Here is a 19,980-nt window from a genome sequence, read left to right as displayed (position 1 = left end):
CGTCTCGATGGACGAGGGTTTCACGTGCGGAGAAAAAGAGGGTGCGGGCGAGGCCCAGAGACCCAATTGTCAGGGATCGGTACGAGCGAGAACGATGACAGGCGGGTGAGACTCTCGCGGACGCAAGAAGCGTGCAGCAAGGAGTGACCAAAGCGCGCGGTGGCTCCCAATGGGCCGTCGCGCAGTTTTGCAGTCGGGCCGTCAAGTCAGGTTGGAAGGGCCCGCAGGAAGGTCGGAGCAATGAGCGAGCTGGACTGGGCGACTAAAAGGAAGCGGCGTGGGGGGGGATCGCGTCTGTGTACTTGGAGCTGCAGATAGGCTGGAGATTCAGCCTCACTTCGGGCAGTGGTGGTGGTGTTGGTGGTGGTGGTTGAACTGGAATGGTTGGAATGGTAGAAGTGGAGAGAGGAAGGCGGAGCGGAGTTGCCAGTAGAGCTACTACACTGCACTACAGTACTAGGTATAATCTACTATTTAGTCACTACAACACAGTACTTTGGTAGCTACTCTTTAGCTAATTATCTATATACTCAATAAATCAATGAATCAAGTATAGAATACCTAGTACTAGTATACCTACTAAATATACTAGGTATACTAGATATGTCTCTAATCTACCATTCCTATAGTAGCTCTACTAGCAGCTATAGTAATACCAATGGTAATAGTAGTTATATAATAATATACTATCAACTATTACTATTAGTATAGCTAATACTACTCTTCGTACTGTATCAGACCATTAAGTCTCCTCCACAGTGTCACGGGCCGCCAGAATTCTCCCCTCCCGACTTTTTCTTTTTGCTCTCTCTTCTCTTCCTCTTCCTCTCTCAGACCTCTGTTCGCTTCTCCACCCAAGCTTCACTCCTCTCTCTCCCCTCTTCGCAATATTTAACCCCTCCCCTCTCCCCCGTTCATCATGACCTACGGTCCGCTCGGCCTCACATCTTTGATCGGCTCGTAGGAGCATGTCTCTGCCGGGACCAAATGTCCGTCTCAGCAGCCTCGATCCCCGACACCTCGCTTGGCCTCACCTCCTCCGAGATCCAGATCCTCCGACAACAGCAGCAGATTGCCCTGCAGGGCGGCCATGCCGGCAATGGGGTTTCCAGGGGCAGGGGAACGGGGAGAACCAGCAACTCCAGTTCACGCGCCACCAGCGCCGCCAGCAGTCAGGGCCGCTTGCTGCTGGATCCCATGAGTTTGCGGGCCCTGTCGCACCAGCTGGATGGCCTGCAGGCTCAGATTCGCGGCCGCATCGAATATGTGCGTTCCCTCCGGCGGTCAACAACATATGTCGCAATGTCATCGTCTTGCCCTAGGGTTCCCCACGCTAACAGATCTACTACCTTTTAGCTAGAGGATCAGATGCAAGCCTCCATTCAAAACAGCTACGACCGCGCCGGGAATGTCATTCGTAATGCCGATGCCGAAATCGCCCGCACCCGCTCTATCCTCGCCGCCATCGACGACCTAGACAACGAGTTGGCCAAGATCTCCCACATTCGAGATATCGTCAAGTCTTTTCGGGGTCGCATCGAGACTATTGATCATCGCATGGATCAAAGTTCGCGGCGGCGACGCTGACCGACCCTTCTCACCCAACCTACACCTCAACGCCATAAGCGGATAACAATATCTCCCAAAACGCGCGCCACCTCTTGGACATGGCTTCACTCTTCTACTCGACATAAATACTACCCTTTTTCAACCGCTCCAAACACATCCTACATCTCTACACTCTCCTCCCTCAATCTCACCGCATTCTCTGCCCACCATCAACAACGCAAAAATCAAAACACCAAAAAAAGAGTAAGCTTATATATAAGCGCCGTCCTCGCGGACACCTTTCGTTTAGTCCCTACTCGATACCTTTGCATTTGACTCACCTCATATCCCTCTCTGGGTTTCCTCATTCTGAATAATCGACAGTTGGATGAAAGAACTGCACGCCTCGCGGCATATTTTGGACCAGCAGACTCACGAGTCGACGGCCCCTAAAAACTGCAGTAAACTGATGGCGCCGAAGCTGTCTCTATCGTGTTTACCACTTCCACTTCACTTTTACGAACACCCTACATCGTTTTGAATACTCGAACATTCGCTTTCAAGGCCCGCTGCCCAAGTTTACGACTATCATGACGATGGAATTTTGTTTTCTTTAATGGTTGTCTTTTTTTTTCTTTCCCTTCTCGATTCGAGCGCATAAACATGACCTGGTTCTCTTTTCTGCTCTGATTTGCTTGTGACTTATGATCACACCCTGTGGTTTCGATTCCCCTCTTTGCATGTTTTGTGTATATTGGTTTAGGTTGTCTCCTTTTTTGGCCCCGTCAACTCTAAGGTGATCACAGATTCACTCCACTTCCCGAACTTTTCTCCCGGTAGTTGAGTCGGTATTCGCTTTGCGAAGTATATTCCGCTCTGCCGAGGTCGTAGTTGTACCTGCCGGCGGGGAGGCTCATGCATGTCGGCGGATGCGGGTGCAAATGCGGATCGCCAGTAGAAAAGAGGCGTCTGCGTGCGCAAAGGCCCTGGGGATTTGCCGCACGTGTGAGTCTTCCAATAGCTCGCAATATACCAGGGTAGTATAGTCTATTCCCCCTCCCCCTCCACCAAACAGAGAACGGACCTTTAGCCGATAAATGTCCGACCTTGGATTGGTGGTTAATTACTGGTCTGGTGGCCATATGATCGGGGTTGTGGTGCACGGTTAGGTAGTATCACGGCTGATGCGAGCTAGATCTTAGTGCCGCATAACCACCATCATCGTTGGGTTGTAGTATGCCAGAGATCTTAGTTCCTGCATTTTCACATGTTGATACAGTAGTTCGGCCGTTAAATTTCATGCAATGTGAGCCGCTCCACGCAAGCGGGTGGGACTTGAGGCTGAAAGACTGCTGATCTGGACAGCCTCATGAAGTTGCATCCTGAGTTTGAGTCGTTTGCGTTTGTGATTGCAGCTGTACCTGCGCCGGTATTGGTACCTCTGCCTCCATCTGCTTCTGCTCCTGCTCCTGCTTCTGCTGTCGACGTTCCACGAGCTTCTTGCTTTTACGCTCTGTCTCCGGAAATCGCTTCTCGGTTCCGCATACCAGACAACGTACAACTTTCACATCAGCCCACGGCTTCTTGCGTCCTCGGCTGGCGTTTTGGATCTCCTGGGAGCAGGTCACCCCGGAAGTCAGAGGTGTTTCACAACGCTTGCAGAACGATCGCTTGGTTGGTACCGGAAGACGGGTTAGCGTCTTGAGGGACACTCCGCGCATATGTGAGATATAAACTCTTGAGATGTTTGCCAAAGGCTTTTTGCTCATTTGACGGCTGTGAATGTCGGTTTCCGATTTCACGGCTTCTTTTGCAGAGCTGTTGAGAGTGTGCTCGGGCACCATGTGTTTCTCCGCTTCTTTGTCAGAGAATTCTTGATCATCTCTTCCAGCTGCTTGTGTTGGTGCTGAGACTGACACTGAGACTGGGGCGGTCGTTACGGCCTGCAGATAATTTGCAGCCTTATCCAAGAACTCCATTCGGGCTTTGAAGTGACTCTTGGCATTCTTCGCATTTTTGCCTTCTTTGAGGGCTTTGACTTTTCCCATTGTGAAGAAATATGAGCTGAGCGTCTTAAATTATCTTGGTTGACATGGAAGTATCAAAGATATCCAAGAATCAAAGAGTTCTTTCAGCAAGAGCAACTTGATACCACGTGATTCCCGCATTCGGACTCATTGAGTCACGTGACTCATCCTGGTGTGGCTCATCCCTCGCCGCATCTCGCTCTGTCATCTTGACCCCCCGTCGAACTTCGTCCTTCTCCCACACACCCCAAGGACTGTCGCCCATCGATAATCCACCCTTCTTTCTCATTTTCTACTCCTAATTCCCCCGTTTCCTTCTCTACTTCCTTCACTCCAACTTCTCGCGAACGAGAAGAACGCGCATCGACCACCTCTAGCCTCAACCTAATCCCATCCACCCGCAAAATGTCTCACGAGGAAGATCTCATCGATTACTCCGACGAGGAGCTTCAGACCACCGCGGCGCCCGCGACCACTGCGGCTCCCACTGATTCCAATGGCGATGCCGCCAAGGAGGGTGATCTGACCGTCTCTGGCCGTCCCGACAAGAAGGGTAGCTATGTCGGTATCCATTCGACTGGTTTCCGTGATTTCCTGCTGAAGGGTGAACTCCTTCGCGCCATTACCGACTGCGGCTTCGAGCATCCATCGGAGGGTTAGTCTAACATTTCTCCCACCTACCTTCCTCCATCTTTTCAAGCTTCAACGTCCGTCCATCTCCACGAGAATCCACAATCGGCCGGTATTTTGGCGACTTGATCGTCCCCCACATTCTGCAGACGACATGAGGAGTACATTTTTTTCACTGGAAAATGAATGAAGCGGCTCTGCCGCCTCACCTGGCCGTATGTTCCTGCTGCCTTTCTGGCGCATCACATCAGATTAGCCAAGTCACGGTCCCCCGATGGTCGTCATTTCTTCCACGCGGCGCGCACTATTGCGTTGCCTTGCCTTTCTCTTTGCCTCCCTGGCTCTTTCTCGTGCCATGTGGAATGCAATGCGACCTTGATCGTTGGTAATATTTTCCCAATCACGGATGTCCCTCATGTCGTCTGTAGGCAGACCCCTCAGTGCAGAGTCTGACTTTGCGTGGTAAAGCTGCGATTGGCAGCTGTGGTTCTCTGCTCGGGGTTCTAGAGGACGATACAAGTCTTCTACGATATTCTTTTGTTGGTTTCGGGAGATGGATGGACATTTGCGACGCGATCTGTTTCTGCTGCTTCATCTTGATCGAACACAAGTCTAACCACCGCTCCGCCTACCTACAGTCCAACAAGTGTGTATCCCGACTGCCATTCTCAATGTCGACGTTCTCTGCCAGGCCAAGTCTGGTCTTGGTAAGACCGCGGTCTTCGTCTTGACTACTCTTCACCAGCTGGAGCCCGTTGCCGGCGAGTGCCAAATCCTTGTGATGTGCCACACTCGTGAGCTGGCCTACCAGATCAAGAACGAGTACGCTCGTTTCTCCAAGTACCTTCCCGATGTCAAGACCTCTGTCTTCTACGGTGGTACCCCCATCCAGAAGGACGTTGAGATCCTCCAGAACAAGGAGACCCACCCCAACATTGTTGTCGCCACCCCCGGTCGTCTGAACGCTCTGGTCCGTGACAAGAAGCTCTCCCTCCGCAACGTCAAGGCTTTCGTCCTTGACGAGTGCGACAAGATGCTTGACCAGATCGGTACGTTTCGAGTTGTTCTACATGCCAACTGTTCTGATTTTCTAATACACCTTTCCTGTAGACATGCGCCGTGACGTCCAGGAGATCTTCCGTGCCACCCCCGCCGACAAGCAGGTTATGATGTTCAGCGCCACCCTCTCCCAGGAGATCCGCCCCATCTGCAAGAAGTTCATGCGCAACCCTCTCGAGGTCTACGTCGACGACGACACTAAGCTCACCCTTCACGGTCTGCAGCAATACTATATCAAGCTGAGCGAGCAGGAGAAGAACCGCAAGCTCAACGAGCTCCTCGACAACCTGGAGTTCAACCAGGTTATCATTTTCGTCAAGAGCACTCTCCGTGCCAACGAGCTCGACAAGCTGCTGCGCGAGTGCAACTTCCCCAGTATCGCTGTCCACTCCGGCGTCAGCCAGGAGGAGCGGTAAGCCTTTCTATCCCCGTCGCAACGTTCACTCAGGACCTTACTGACAAGCACCTCAGTATCAAACGCTACAAGGAGTTCAAGGAATTCAACAAGCGTATCTGTGTCGCCACCGACGTCTTCGGCCGTGGTATTGATATCGAGCGTATCAACCTGGCCATCAACTACGATCTGCCCGCCGATGCCGACTCCTACCTGCACCGTGTTGGTCGTGCCGGTCGTTTCGGTACCAAGGGTCTGTCCATCTCCTTCGTCAGCAACGAGGATGATGAGAAGGTCCTGAAGGATATCGAGAAGCGCTTCGAGGTTGCCCTTCCCGAGTACCCCGAGGGCGGTGTCGACTCGACGACCTACATGGCTTAAGTGCCGACTCCTCGCGAGACCCGGCGCTCTCCAGTACTTCGTTCTTGTTTCTTACCTGTTTTGATATGGCGCAATAGCTATGGTTTTTATTAGGGCCGCAATGTGGCGGACTCATGTATCTCGAGGAATCAAAATGGTTCAAAAGTGTTACCACTTTACTCTGGGGCAGTCGTACTAGTAGCTTGTCCTTCGCCCAGAATCTCTATCTTGTCCTCTACCTGAGTAGTAAGGTGTGTATAGTTATAGCTGCTAGGTATTCTAGACTAGGACACGCTCACCAGGAAAGAACATCTGAAGCACTCTAATGTTGAACTATCCACTGCAATTTCAAGTTCCTCTCCTTCCGAGGCCCTCTGATTTTCCCACCATCGTTTTCAAGATTCTTTTCTTGTATCTTACGTTGTAACTATTAGGTGCTATCGCCAAGTCTTCCCGGGCTTCTTGTATGAATCCTCGTCAGTATCTTCAACGACGGTCACCAATTTCCAGCGTAAATTAAATATCAAAAATGACCATCAAGCTGATCCATAAATCTAACCAACAATATACCACCCTATAAACAAAGTCTGGGCTTAAACGCAACAGAAAAATAGACAATGGGTATTTAGTAACATCACATCACATCACATCACATCACTCTACTCCAACTCATGCAGATTATTCCCGCTCCCCTTCCGCTCTGGCTCCGTTTTGTCCATACCACTGACCCCAGCAAGCTCATGCTGCTGTCCATCAACGCCAAGTTCCGCTCGCGCGCTCTCCTCCGCAGATGGCTCATGATGTTCAAGTTTCTGGCCCTCGGTTCCAAGCTCTGGTGATATCTCTGGGAGATCCGTTTGTTTTGATCGGCGATTTCGGCGCCGATAGAAGATGAATCCCAAGGCTGCGAGGGAAAGGACACCCAGGGCGACGCCAACTCCTATTCCCGCCGAAGCGCCTGCTGAAAGGCCTGGTGATGGGTTGTTTGATTGATCGGATGTACTGTTTGAAGTAGATGAAGATGAGGAGTCGGTTGGGGTTGGGGTCGGGGAAACTCCCGTCGTTGGGATATAGTATGGTATACTGGAGCTTGGGGGCGTGGGAGTAGCGAGACTGAGCGGTATGTATTCGGAGGAAGTAGCAGTGTCTGGGAACGAATCTTGGGGACCGTCAATTAGTACTGGCACTGCAGCGGGACATCTGTAGTTGCTGGCTCCAGGTCCCCAGCACCGGCATAAGTAGCCGCTGGTGTCTCCAGAAACTCAACATCGGAATTGGTGACTGTTGACGCACTTGATTGCCTTTTTCTCATCTTGGTTGTTTCCGGGGTTGTGGGGGATGTTCTTGCGTTTTGTGAAGGATGGCGAGGATGGCGCAGAACCAACTTGAAGCTGGAGCGGAAACAAGATGGAATATTCAGTTGGTCGTGGAGAGCCTCAGGGGGTCGTAGTGCCATGCCAAGGTGGGGGCTGGGTGCGTACTCAATAAATACTATAATAGACTGGTCACTCATGCAGGAGGACACGAGAGTCTGTCTTGCTCAGTAGAACAGCATGTGGAAAGGTGTATTTGGGACTAACGAGACAGGTTGGTTCGAACGTGATTGTTTTTCTCTCGGCTGTGAAGTATCAACAGACTCCATTTTAGTGTATCTGAGAGAGGATTGAAATCCCAGGGACTAAATCTGGGCATATTCTATATCAGGTGGTTGGACCCTGAGATGCATGAACTGCATGAGAGCCCCCCCCCGTTCGGCCCCCGGAGTACGGAGTACTCGCTCTAAACATGGAAATCTGCCCCGCCGATCAACGCCCCGGCAATGCACTATGCTGAATTCAAAAGAGGCTTGAACATGAATATAAACTGGGATTGATCTCGGTTAACAGCTTCCGACCAGTCTAACCACATCCGACCTGCACTCGATTTTGAACGCAGGCAGGACAGGATTTGTAGACATTGAATCAACCTGGTGAAATTCAGAGAAATGGAAATATTGAGCAGCGATACTCGGTTGAAGCTTGGAAACTTCCAGGTCTTTAGAAGTAGGATTCATGGATGTAGTGGTACTAGTAGTCTGAGGATCATAGTACTACAATGCCACCCCTAAATCATCTACCTAGGTAGTTTAATACTAGCATCTCTCTGCCTCTATACAAGCCCTGTAGTGAAGAACGACTTCAAGCCTTGGAACTTGAATTTGAAGGTTAAAGGCTACCGCGATCCGAAGTTCTCGCAAATTCAAGTTTGAAATCATGAAATTTAGGAGAAATAGTGGTAGAAATATTCTGCATTGATACTTTCAGCAGGAGTACTAGTAGTACTACTATATTGAAGTTTTTTGTTCGAGATTTGGGGTACATCTTCTCCTAGTACCTATTCACCATTCACCTGCCACCTGGGCAGTGGGCACGATTTTGATTGCCAACCCAAAGAGCGAATATCAATACTAGTACTAGTAGGTCTTCCAAGGTTGACTTCAGCCAGAGATCATGATATAACATACCTACTAGGTAGGGCTGTCGATCTCCAAGCTACCTTAATTCTATCGACCAGTCCTCCCGGGCCACTGATATTGATGATGCGAATATGGTAATTGGGTGGATTAACTGGGTTGGAAAGCAATATTAGTCGCTACAAGTATGTGCTCATGATTCATTATATACTAGTAGTAGTATTAGGCTTTCGAAAGTAGGGCAGGTAGTACTGCCAGTGGTAGTAGTAATTTCGAGATTTTTCTCAAAGCACAGAGGTTTGGAGGGGCAGCTAGCAAAATAGTGAGAGTATCTCTCACATTGGTCAGTCGATACCCGTGAATGGCTACTTCGGTTCTCGCGATTAAGATTCTTACAATTATCTCTGTATTCTGTACGGAGTAAGTACCTTCTTTCGCTTCTTGCAAATAGCTCCGGAATCCAATCTGCAGCTTTCAAGTTTTCTTCGTGCTGTAGATTTTGCTTTTTTGCCTTCGAAGTGGAGGCCTGGATAGTCGTTCGGGACGACTTTAACTTGGAAAATAGAGAAATCATCTAAAAGAAGGAGATGAATTCCGAATGGATTATTTATTAGGCCAGCATGCATTCGAGGATTGCTGCCGAGGTCTTCATTGGGTAACTGAATATACCCAGCTCTGTAAATGCCCAGGTCCACGGATGTATATGCTAAGCTTCCTGCCCAGATGCCCAGGTGGATAACTGCCACTCGGGCTGTCCCTGAGTCAGTGGGCTGCCTAGGTGCTACATAAACTTGCACCTCCACCCGGGCACCACTGGCAGCAGCACCCTTTCCCCGGTGCACTTTCAGGGTTCCTCCACTTTTCCGCGGCCGTTGCGCTAGACTGAACAAAACATGACCAAATTAAATGAAATGAACGGTGCCACTCCGTTGTCCCCGGGCACTAAAAAAAGGCGACTGACTGTACGGAGTACGGAGTACGAGATACTGCGATAGGCCTAGCAGTGGCGTGGCTAGTGTGATCGACAGAGCTGAAGGACCGGTTTTTTCTTCTTTTGTTCGCCTGGCGTGAACTATACTAGTGCTACTAGTAGTATTCAGGAGAGAAGGATAAGGTTTGGAGATGGGCTATGCAGTGGTGATCTGCCCAGGTGTTGATCGGCATTTGTTGCCTGATGGGCAGCTATCTGGAGTATGTCTCGGTAGTGTGGGAGCGGGAGAGCGAGATGATGATCGACCTTCAACTTGAAGCTTCGCAGGTATTATATTTTACATACATGGTAACGAAGTAGAAATTAAGTTAAATCTCAATTCAATTCAATTCCAAGTTTCAGATTCAATGTGGGGTCTAATACTACTATATCTGCGACATCCACAGCTTGAACGTCAAAAAGCCTGGAGGACTCAGACATAAGCACGGATGTGTTCGCGACTTGGACAACAGCTGCCAGTGGAGGATTAAAATTAATCTGACAGGCAATTGAGCAACGGTTTTCAAAATTAATTTTAATTCTTAGGCTCCGTACTCGTACCTGGTACTAATTACTAGTCCATGCAAAAACAAGGCAGCGGGCAAGCTAACCAACTTGTTGAACCCCAAGTCTGTCTCGGGCCTCGCACCAATGCCCACCAAACCCCTCTGGCTTGCTTTAGCGTCGATGCTACCCATCTCCTAGTATTTGCCCTGTGCCAGTGCCATTGTCTCAGCGGGAGAGGACCCTAGTGCTCAGAGTTTTTCTCTTCCCTGCCGAGTGCATCCGGTGCCCTCCGCGGTTGGTGTGTGCCGACCGCCACTGACCTAAGTGGACGAGACGCAGTCCATGTGCCTGAGACACTAGTTACCTAGTGAACTAACTCACTAGGTACTTTGATGCTTGGATACTTTGTTGAACTTGGCCCCCTTTCCCGGCCGCCGATGCGGTCCGGCCCCGTACCTGGACTGTGTACGGAGTACGGAGTATCTGTCTGGGACTGTGCTAAGGTCTGCTCTGATTCCGAGATGCTTCGATTGCATCGCGCCAATGCCGTCTATCGTCCCTAGTCTGGCATCCACGGCACTAACTATCGGCCATCGCCCTAGTGCTGTTCCTGTGGCCGGCCGTTGTCTGGGCGCACTGGACCCATGGTTTGTTTCAGCCAGTGCGAGGCTGTCCTATCTACAAGCAGATTAATTATGTACATACTGTACGGATACTCTGTAGATTAAATCAAATCGGCAGCCATCGCATGCCATCACAAGCCATCCGCGCCGCTATGCTATCAATGGCTACCTCCTGAAGATCATCAAGCGGTAGTAGAATGAAATCATCGAATTGCCCATCACTTGGCCCCCGGTCGGGCATGACCTCATGAGGTGGCGGAGTAGAAGATCATGATGTTTTCATGGGGACAGAAGTTCAAATTCTCCTTTGCATCTTTTCCCCCTGTACTCCGTACGAGTGCGATGGGAAGCACAACACATGTCCGCTTCCGGGGATTTACTGCAAACGTGGTTCCCACGGTACGTGTCGATAACAATGCAATGGCATGGCATGCCACGGAGCACATACGTACTCGGTACCTGTATTATTCTCGGAGAAAACTTGAACCCACCCGATGGGCTCCACCGTGGGCCGCGAAAGAATTGTGGTGATTTGGATCCACTGGGAGTCTGGACTGTGATAGCTCGAAGATACGGAGTAGATATTGGAGAATAGTACAGGTACCAGGTATTCAATGTTCCTATAGTATAGTATAAATATCAACACACGTACTCCATACTCCATACTCGTACACGCTCAGTCAATTCAAGTTGTTTCCAGACTAATCCGTAGACAAGGGATGGAGCTGTTTGCAGTCGGCACGCGCGTCGATCACGACTGGCATGTTGTCCATCAACACCGCCTCCCCCTTCCTGGCGCATATGCATCCCTGCCCTTCCTGCCCTTCCTGCCCTTCCTGCCCTGCCCTAGTCTGGAAAAAGAAATCAGCTGCAGCTGTCGTGACAGGTCGTGCCTTTCCTGGCCGTTGGTTGGTCTGGATTACGGAGTACCTAGTGTACAGTATTATGCAGCATGTGCATACCTGCATGGATGCGATGCGATGCGATGAGAATTCAAATTTTCTGCCTTTGCCTCGGGCGTGGGCCCTACGACGTGAACTGGGTCCATCTTATTCCTATTCTGTGGGACTTGGCTGTGGAGGGTGGGTGATGTGGTGCCATTGTGATGTTTTGTTTTGATTTGGGCTACTCCATACTCCGTACAGAATAGAGAGAGGATAAAGTACAGAGTACTTTGTCCTTGTCCTAGTAGAGCTTGTGCTTGTGCTTGAGCTTGTGCTTGTACTCTGTTGTGTACACTACAGTATGCAGTACTGCCGTGCTAATCCTTAGATGTGACCGGAAGTGGTACTATGGGATACTAGTACATGTTCATACTCTATTCAACTTATTCTAATTTAGATACCTAGGTATACTCAGGGATTATCTACCTAAGTAACTACTAGATGATACATTCCAGCTCAAACATAGTAGAATATAGTAATAGTAGTAGTAATAGTAAATAGTACTGGAGTAATATACTTCATGCCGATCGCAGTGGTGGAGCCCAAGTGGCTCAAAGTGGCACCGAAGGACTAGAAAGTTGAAAAAAATTCAGGGCTAAATTTAGCAGCATTCAAGTGATATTATAATGAAACTATTATATCTATAACTATTATGTATATCTAGTATTCTCACTATCACAGAATATTCTACTCTACTAGTACATAGTATACATAAATACATCAATACAGACAGATACTATCTGGTACTATCTGGTACTCTCAATACGTTGATACACAATCAGCCACTGCCACATACAGCGATTGCGTGGAGGGCGACGCGGCGACTTCCACTTTACTTTACACTAGTAGGTACCTGGGTATATAGATACTAGAATAGACACTAGAATATCGTATAGTATACTAAAGTATAGAATACTAGAATAGAGAATACTAGAATAGAGTATGGATACAGAATGAATGCAATTCCGCATTCAGTTATCGACGCATCCGGATCGAGACTGGCGGGGGATCCACGCCGTTAGAACGGGGAAAAGCTGGAAGAAATGGAAACAAGCCGGATTCTTAGCAATCGTTTCCCTCTGTCTGTTTCTGTTTTTGTTCCTGTTCCTGTTCCTGTCTCGAAAAAAGAAAGTTGAGGCTGTAACCTAGACTCCTCAACTCTCCCCTCCTCAACTCCCCCTCTACTCCCAACCAACTCTCCCCTTCTCTCCCATTTCTTTTTTCCTTCCTCAACTATCTCCTTTCTCTCCCTGCTCCCTCTCTCCCTCGCTCGCCCTGGCCTTGTGCCAAACTTGTCGTCCATTCGACTTGTTCCTTCCTGTTTTTTCTTTTCTTTTCTTTACCTTCCTTCGGTAATTCTTCTCGATGGCGCCTCCTCCACGCTTGCGCATTTTGTCCGGTCAGTACTAGTCACAGTCACAGACACAGTCACCACTTCACTTCACCTCTCTTCTCTCCTCTCCTCATTTCCATACCATCATGAGCTTCAAACTAAAACATACCTGTATAGTCGGTGGCAATGCCATCTCCGCCTTTCTCTCATGGCGATTGCAGGCTACCACCTCCTGCGACGTGACGCTCGTCTGGAAATCCGGCTTCGAGGCCGTCTCCCAATATGGCGTCTCCTTCAAGTACGTCTTCTCTATCGCTTCGCTACTGCGCCCGTCGCCTCCAACTCACCATCTCTCCTCCCTGCAGATCAAAAGCTTTCGGTAATGAGCGTTTTAAACCCCGTCACGGTACGACTCTCCCTGCTATCCTGTTTGCGGTGCCCGATCTTCCCGATCGCACTCCCCTCTCTGCGCCCCAATGGCCATGTTCCTCATCTAACTCTCGGTGATTTCCAGTTGTCCGCGCCCCCGAAGAAGCCTCATCCCGCGAAGCCGTCTACGACTACGTGATTCTCTGCGTCAAGGCCCTTCCTGATGTCTACGACCTCGCCTCCGTCATTGAGTCGGTCGTTACTCCCCAACACACCTGCATTCTCGTCAATACCACAAATACGCTTGGAATCGAGTCCCATATCGAACAGCGATACCCGACAAATGTCGTCCTTTCCCTCGTCTCCAACGTCGAAATCACCCAGACCGGCCCCGCCGAGTTCGAACACCTTAATTCCAGCGAAATCCATGTGGGCGCGACCAGCAGAAAATCATCAATCCCGACCTCTATACAGAATGACATGGCGTCCGCCCTGGCAATGACCCTCAACACCGGCCAGGTCGATTGCAAGGTGTCTCCCAATATCAGACAGGAGCAGTTCGAGCGGATGATCGGGTAAGTCGGCCTGCTCTCAAGCTCTCTTTCCTTCCCTCCCATTAAGTTTTTGTGCTAATTTTGTGCAGCCCGATCGCGTTTCACCCGGCCAGTGTGGCCTTTGAGTGCTCAAACCCGAACCAGCTACTGGAGAAAAACGGCGTGCGTCAACTAGTCACAGGAGTCCTTGACGAGCTGATGATGCTGGCTTCCTCCCACGGCTGTACTTTCCCTAGCGATTTCCGCGAGAAGACGATCGAAAAGATGACCGCCTCCGACGCCCCCAGCACAATGTACCAGGACTTCACTTCCAGGCGCCCGATGGAGATTGAGAACTTTTTGGGATCCCCAATCAAAATGGCCACTGAATCCGACACGCCCGTGCCCCGGATCGAGGCACTCTACGCAATGCTCCACCACATCAATATCGCGAATCAGTCCAGACCCCGCCACGGGGATTCCCCCCCTGCGTCTGTCATGGGTCAGCCCCCTCCCCGGATGTCTTCCGTACCTCCGCAGCAACAGGGACAGCGACCGCCTCTCAATGGGAATGGCGGGATGCGAGCGAGTCGGACACATTCGAGTATGGGCATGATGCCTCCTGGTGCGCGACGTGGTCCACCTCCTGGCATGATGCGTCCGCCGCCCGGTGGACCGATGCCGCCTCAAGCCAACCGTGTTCCTCGTGACCCGTCATTGGAGGGCCTAGAGGAGTTCAGCCATCTAGTACTATACGATGATGTGATGGAGGGCGGTTCGCCACGCCCTAATGGCAATGGCCACCCAGAGGGCGGCGCTGATTTGGCCATTCGAGAGCGAGAGCTCGCTCTTCGCCAACGAGAACTACAGATTCGTGAACAAGAGATGGGTATGGGCATGGGAATGGGCATGCGACGCGGACCTGGACCTGGACCTGGAGGCCCTGGCCCCGGACGCCGTGGACCACCACCACCCCGAGCTCCGGCTTCTGTGTTTGATGAAGAGGATGAGGATTATTTCGACCCCATGGACACCATGGCAATCCCTCACATCGACCCCGACCAAGTGGACATGATGAGCATGACCTCGCGCCGTCGCAAGGGCCCCAGCAACACCCAATTCCGCAAGAACCCTGAGATGGCCGCCGGCGGCCCTGCGATGCACGCCAGCCGACCATCATCATCATCAGCCTTTGGTCGCTACTTTGGCCGCAAACGCGCGAGTGATCGCGCAATGGCCGACATCCCTGGTCTTCACGATTCCCTGATGGACAATCCCATGTTGAGCTACTCTTCCAACAGATATGGCTCCGTCGACCGCAACCAGCTTCACGCCGACTCGCGAGCAAACTCGATGACCGCAAGCCAGATGGGAGATTTCCCTCCTCGTCCCTACCCGCAAAGCCGACGTAACAGCCAGTCTCCCGGGGGACCCTTCCCAGGAGCACCTGGTCCTGGCCCTGGTGGCCCTGGTGGTCCCGGCGGCCATGGACCTCGAATGGGCCGCCCACCCACTGTGCACGACCAGAATCTTGGACCCCCCTGGTGGACCTCCCTATAACGGCCATCCGTCGCCGCCTGGAAACATGCGGACACCGGTTCCCCGGCACCCGTCAGGACAAGGCCCGGTTGGACCGCAACAGATTGAGCAACACTACGGGGTGAGCAACTCCTTCCCCGCCAAGGGCCCTCCCAAGAACAAAAGTCTGACCGGAAGTGCGAGCGCCAGCGCGGAGAGTGGTGATAGTGGGGCTAGTGCCAATATTGATTCCGAAGTGTCGGCTCATAGCAGCCAGGCCAGTTTAGGTGACCAACGTCACATCACGGCCCCTGCTGTGCACTGAGTCGATTCGATAATGACCGACTGAATATTCTCATGATGTCTTCCACCTTTCCCTCTCCCTCCGTCTCCCTCTCTCTCCCTCTCTCCCCCTCTCTCCACCTCTCTCCACCTCTCTCCACCTCTCTTCCTCCCATCTCCTTCTCACCTGGACGACCAACAACTCGTGCTCTTTATGTTTGGACTTTTGCATCAATTTGCGTGTCATTCCACGGGACTATTGTTTTCGTCGGTTACCCTCCCGTGGAATGCGATATCGGGTTAATACTCTGCGGCTCGCTTTTACATATACATGAGGGACATAGGGGCTTTCATCGCTTATTTGCTGTTTTCATTTCGGAGTGGTCGGGATACGGGTTCTGCTTTTTGTTTTCGCGTTCTACCACTGCATTGATACTCATCTTGTCCTACGACATGTCGATTTGTTTTACTAAGGCTCTTTGAGCATGCCGAGACTGGGAACCTCTCTTCTTTCAGTTTATCGATACGCGTCTCTTTGGTTATTCGATACTCGTCTCAAAAATCGACCCAGTGACAACACAACCACTTCCATACTCACTTCCCTCTCCATGACTGTACACTACTGGCGCCTTCCTTTTTCATTTCCTCGACTCTACACGAGCTAGTATACGTCTGCTCCCCTCCTTTTCCTTTCCTTTATTGTCCTCACTATCATCATCTGGGCCTGGTCTGGTCAGGCCGATGTTTCCTTCATTTGTCCAATGTCATTTTCCTTATTTGCTGTTGTCTCCCGACCGGGAGCCTTATCCTTTTGTCTGGCCCCTGGCGCATTATGAGAAGAGCGACGGGGGTTTGATGTATTCGGTTGAGTGGGATTGAGTTGAATTGAGCAGAAAGGAGATCGAACTGGGTTGTTCTTGGATCTGCTTTGGCTGGGCTCGCGCTGGACGGGGAATTAATGACGGGTGTGGCGACACCACTGCCTCTGAACAGACTCGTATCCTCATGAGCGCACAAATAGATTTTCTATATTATTGCTGAATTTTTCATACATGTGTAACCTGGTAGTAAAGTACATGAATAAGAGAAATGGCGGCTTCCGCTCTCCCATTACTGCGGCAGCGCGTTGTATACAAGCACATCACGTGGCCCGATGTAAACAATGGGACTCCCCACTTCAACTTCAACTTTCATCTCGAACAATCTTCAGCTCTAATTCCAATCGACCGCTTCAATTCCCAGCCTCAGTCCCCCCAATCAAAGAACTACAAAAATCTTGAAAAACCAGATCTCACTCACAAAACAACCCCACCACAAAAATCAACACAATGCCCCCCCCTAAACCCCCACCGCCGAACAGACTCCCAACCAACATACAGAACCTCAATCCTCCCAACAGGCTCCTCAACACCATACAGCAACACAGCAACACATACCTTCAACCAACCACATACAACAACCGCCAACTCAGGATCAGGCTCAACGTCAATGTCAACAGCCAAACAGCGCCAATACGCCCACCTACACTCCCAGCTCGCGCAGTTAAACGCCAACCTGGCCGACACGGAGAACCTGCTCCGTATGACGGCCGTGCAGGCGGGTGATATGCGCTTTTTGGGCGGGTATGTCGGCGCGCTGTTTATGGGGTCTGCTAAAGTTATTGGGGAGGAGGGGGTTAAGGGACAGGCTGATGGGGTGGGCACGCCTGGGGAGGGGGTTGTTAAGGTTGAGGGGGAGGATGAGTGATTTGGGAGAAGTGGAAATGGAAATGGTTGCTCTGGATTCTATTTCTTATGGACGTGTGGTGTGGTGTTTGTTACTTGGTGAGTAACAAGTCCAACAGAACTGAACTGAACCGAGTCGAGGGCCCTCCTTGGAGTCTATCGGTTTATTCTTCGAATATTTGCTAACTATGTACAACAGTATCCGACCTGTGAATCATGGCTAGCTAAGGTATACCATGCCACTCCACGTGAAGCCCCGCCTCGACTCCGGCTCTGCTGAACTCGGCCCCAGCTACGTGCGCTGCGATTCTATGTGCAAGGTGCATGTTCATTGCGCGCTTACTCGACCACAAACCCTCCACCGAGAATTATAGCCGGCTCGTCGATGTTATTATGTTCGTAGCTGGAATATGGTTATCAGACCATGATGCCCGAAATGTACCCGCCTCTCATTTCTCCGCGCATGCGCGAAACTCGACGCATCGCAGGAAATAAAGGAGAAGATGGATGGAGGGGGCAGATGCACATGCGCGAGCGAAATGCAAGCAAAGAACTCACCTCAACGTTCCCACACCCCCGGCATCCAGAATCAACGACGTCTCCGTCAAAGGCTTCCCGATCCACCGCATCGCAAACGCGCGGAGGATATGTCCATGCGCAACGACCAGGACGTCGCCCTTTGCAGACTCCGACCCCTCAAGACAGGGCCGGTGATATTTCTCCTTGATATCAGCAATGACAGCGTCAAGGCGCTTGACGACGTCGTCCGGGGATCTGCGCGAGGCGCATTAGCAGACATGCCATACCCAGCACTCCGCGCCAAATAAATAAAAAAAAAATGAAAATAAGAGATCTTTTTCCAAGTTACTTACTCGCCGCCAGGACACCCGTCCGTCCAAATATTCCAAGCCTTCTCCCCGTCCTTCTCCCGCTGGGCCTTGATCTGCTTACTCGTCAAGCCCTCATAGTCACCATAATCCCACTCGCGCACCGCATCCGTGATCTCAACCTTGGCCTCTGTCCGAATCGGCTCGTCTGCTTCTGCCTGTCGGGATTCGGTCCAGGGGAGACGTTCACGACAGCCTAGTTCGAGGAGTTCGAGGGTTCGTTGGGCGCGGGTGCGGGGGGATACGTAGCTTCATGAGTAAGGTCAATTAGCTTAGCTTACTCAGGCCGGGACTAGCTTAGACACTGCGGAGAAACTTGGAGGTGGAGGGAGGGGACCATACACGTGAACCAAGTTCTTTGGAACAATTAGTCGGTCGTTGCCGACTAGGGCTTTTCCGGTTGCTTTGACGCGCTTCTCGCCGTTTGCTGTGAGGGGCAGGTCGGTTGTTCCTGTGTGGCGGCCGTTTAGGGACCATTCTGTTTCGCCGTGGCGGACTATGAAGCAGCGGGGAGCCATTTTGGTGACTGTGGGGGTGAATTGGAAGGAGGGGATGCTTTGGGGGGAGGGAGGGAAGTAAGCCGGTTTAAAGGTGGATTCTTATTCTTATGGAGTGAGGGTCAGCATGAGAGTGAGGTAAGGTGCCTTCGGGTCGTCATCGATAAGATAAGCTTATTGGTGGGGTTACCATGGTAGTGGGATGGGACTAGAGTGTATACGGGGGACCTTGTGGGATAGTAGGAGAGATGCTGCGAACAATTATGGGACACACAAAGGTCATTGGATCAAAATCATCTGATAATCTCAAACGCAACCATTACAACAAAGCCTCACCATCCAGTCAAACCAACGTCAATATGCACAACCACAGTAACTAACACTTCACCTGGAAACTCTTAACATGCGCCTTCTTCTTCGAAGCCGCAGCACAGCTCGTCTTCGAGTCGGAATGAATAGTCCCGATATCATGGCTCTTCGAGCACTTGCTATCCTGGTACAGCGTCACCGTGCAGTGCGGATCAACGTTCACCCTGGTAAACGCGAGGATCCCGCCCTTTGGAACGTCTGTTCGGCATCCGCTCGATCCGCTGCCGCTGATGTTGATTGCAGCGTCGTTGCATTTCTTGTCCTTGAAGAGATCGAAATGCCAGTTGTATTTTGTGCTTGGGTTGTGGCTTGCTCCTGAGGTTTGGGCTGGTAGGAGGGCTGGGTCGGGGACTGGGACTGCAATTGCCAAGGCTGGAGTGGAAAGGAGGGCAGCGGTGATGGTTAAAAGGCTGACTTGAAGCTTCATGTTTATTGTTGCCAGGTGCTTTTCAAGTTGATGGGTTGGTCGAATTTGTGGATGGATATTGATGGGAAGATAGGTGGTTATGCTGGGAAGAGGTTTTTAGAAGGGAAGTTGAATTAACAAGGGTAATCGAACAATTGTTATGAAAGCATAACCGGGAGAAAATCCCTATAGTATTGCCCGTTGAGCACCTGAATATTTCCATATCGTGTAAGTGTTACGTCGCGGTGACAGCGTCTTGATGCTATCGACCGTGGATTCGCAGGTTGGGAAAGGGCAGACCCAGCGATGAGTCGCAAAAAAGCCGCAGCTTCCGAAAAATATTGTTTCATCAGGCGTAATGAGGGTACTGGAACTTAGAAAGCTTTCAAGCTCAAGTTCCTCTGCAGGATATAGTATCTCGAAAATATCATATTCCTTCCTAGATGTGCTGTATGCCCACTGGCAAGTGCCAGTGGTACTACTAGTAGTAAAACCCACTCCTTCGAGAAAATACCTAGGTACATCTGCCATCCATGGATGTAATCACG

At 50.9% G+C, this 19,980-nt stretch overlaps 9 protein-coding genes across 9 annotated transcripts; 5 read left to right on the top strand and 4 right to left on the bottom strand.

The window, feature by feature from the left end:
* Window positions 1-7: 7 nt before the first annotated feature.
* Window positions 8-266, top strand: N7533_013542 (uncharacterized protein; the record flags this gene model as incomplete). The annotated part of the gene is made up of 2 exons (XM_057110192.1): window positions 8-79; window positions 102-266. The coding sequence occupies 2 exons, from the start codon at window positions 8-10 to the stop codon at window positions 264-266; spliced, it is 237 nt and encodes a 78-aa protein (XP_056952894.1).
* Window positions 267-987: 721 nt separating this feature from the next.
* N7533_013541 (uncharacterized protein) lies at window positions 988-1,587 on the top strand (the record flags this gene model as incomplete). Its single annotated transcript, XM_057110191.1, has 2 exons — window positions 988-1,266; window positions 1,357-1,587. The coding sequence occupies 2 exons, from the start codon at window positions 988-990 to the stop codon at window positions 1,585-1,587; spliced, it is 510 nt and encodes a 169-aa protein (XP_056952893.1).
* Window positions 1,588-2,915: 1,328 nt separating this feature from the next.
* On the bottom strand, window positions 2,916-3,596 carry N7533_013540 (ribonuclease P Rpr2/Rpp21/SNM1 subunit; the record flags this gene model as incomplete). Its single annotated transcript, XM_057110190.1, has 1 exon — window positions 2,916-3,596. The coding sequence occupies one exon, from the start codon at window positions 3,594-3,596 to the stop codon at window positions 2,916-2,918; it is 681 nt and encodes a 226-aa protein (XP_056952892.1).
* Window positions 3,597-3,980: 384 nt separating this feature from the next.
* Window positions 3,981-6,039, top strand: N7533_013539 (ATP-dependent RNA helicase SUB2; the record flags this gene model as incomplete). The annotated part of the gene is made up of 4 exons (XM_057110189.1): window positions 3,981-4,230; window positions 4,844-5,254; window positions 5,316-5,676; window positions 5,736-6,039. 4 exons carry the CDS (start codon window positions 3,981-3,983, stop codon window positions 6,037-6,039), a joined length of 1,326 nt encoding a protein of 441 aa, XP_056952891.1.
* A 638-nt stretch (window positions 6,040-6,677) lies between these two features.
* Window positions 6,678-7,474, bottom strand: N7533_013538 (uncharacterized protein; the record flags this gene model as incomplete). Its single annotated transcript, XM_057110188.1, has 2 exons — window positions 6,678-7,177; window positions 7,249-7,474. The coding sequence occupies 2 exons, from the start codon at window positions 7,472-7,474 to the stop codon at window positions 6,678-6,680; spliced, it is 726 nt and encodes a 241-aa protein (XP_056952890.1).
* Window positions 7,475-12,879: 5,405 nt separating this feature from the next.
* Window positions 12,880-15,592, top strand: N7533_013537 (ketopantoate reductase family protein; the record flags this gene model as incomplete). The annotated part of the gene is made up of 6 exons (XM_057110187.1): window positions 12,880-12,913; window positions 13,025-13,145; window positions 13,213-13,253; window positions 13,362-13,791; window positions 13,860-15,029; window positions 15,118-15,592. The coding sequence occupies 6 exons, from the start codon at window positions 12,880-12,882 to the stop codon at window positions 15,590-15,592; spliced, it is 2,271 nt and encodes a 756-aa protein (XP_056952889.1).
* Window positions 15,593-16,638: 1,046 nt separating this feature from the next.
* N7533_013536 (DASH complex subunit HSK3 family protein) lies at window positions 16,639-17,295 on the top strand (the record flags this gene model as incomplete). Its single annotated transcript, XM_057110186.1, has 1 exon — window positions 16,639-17,295. One exon carries the CDS (start codon window positions 16,639-16,641, stop codon window positions 17,293-17,295), a length of 657 nt encoding a protein of 218 aa, XP_056952888.1.
* Window positions 17,296-17,612: 317 nt separating this feature from the next.
* N7533_013535 (histidine phosphatase family protein) lies at window positions 17,613-18,678 on the bottom strand (the record flags this gene model as incomplete). The annotated part of the gene is made up of 4 exons (XM_057110185.1): window positions 17,613-17,676; window positions 17,832-18,047; window positions 18,146-18,409; window positions 18,503-18,678. 4 exons carry the CDS (start codon window positions 18,676-18,678, stop codon window positions 17,613-17,615), a joined length of 720 nt encoding a protein of 239 aa, XP_056952887.1.
* A 355-nt stretch (window positions 18,679-19,033) lies between these two features.
* On the bottom strand, window positions 19,034-19,453 carry N7533_013534 (uncharacterized protein; the record flags this gene model as incomplete). The annotated part of the gene is made up of 1 exon (XM_057110184.1): window positions 19,034-19,453. The coding sequence occupies one exon, from the start codon at window positions 19,451-19,453 to the stop codon at window positions 19,034-19,036; it is 420 nt and encodes a 139-aa protein (XP_056952886.1).
* Window positions 19,454-19,980: the final 527 nt, after the last annotated feature.

The sequence above is a fragment of the Penicillium manginii genome (genome assembly GCF_028828005.1).
Source record: "Penicillium manginii strain IBT 31320 chromosome Unknown utg000011l:1.0-1395921.0:1.0-1396616.0, whole genome shotgun sequence".
NCBI lineage: Eukaryota > Fungi > Ascomycota > Eurotiomycetes > Eurotiales > Aspergillaceae > Penicillium > Penicillium manginii.
The sequence above is the reverse complement of the archived record's forward strand: the minus strand, read 5'-3'. Positions and strand labels throughout refer to the sequence as shown.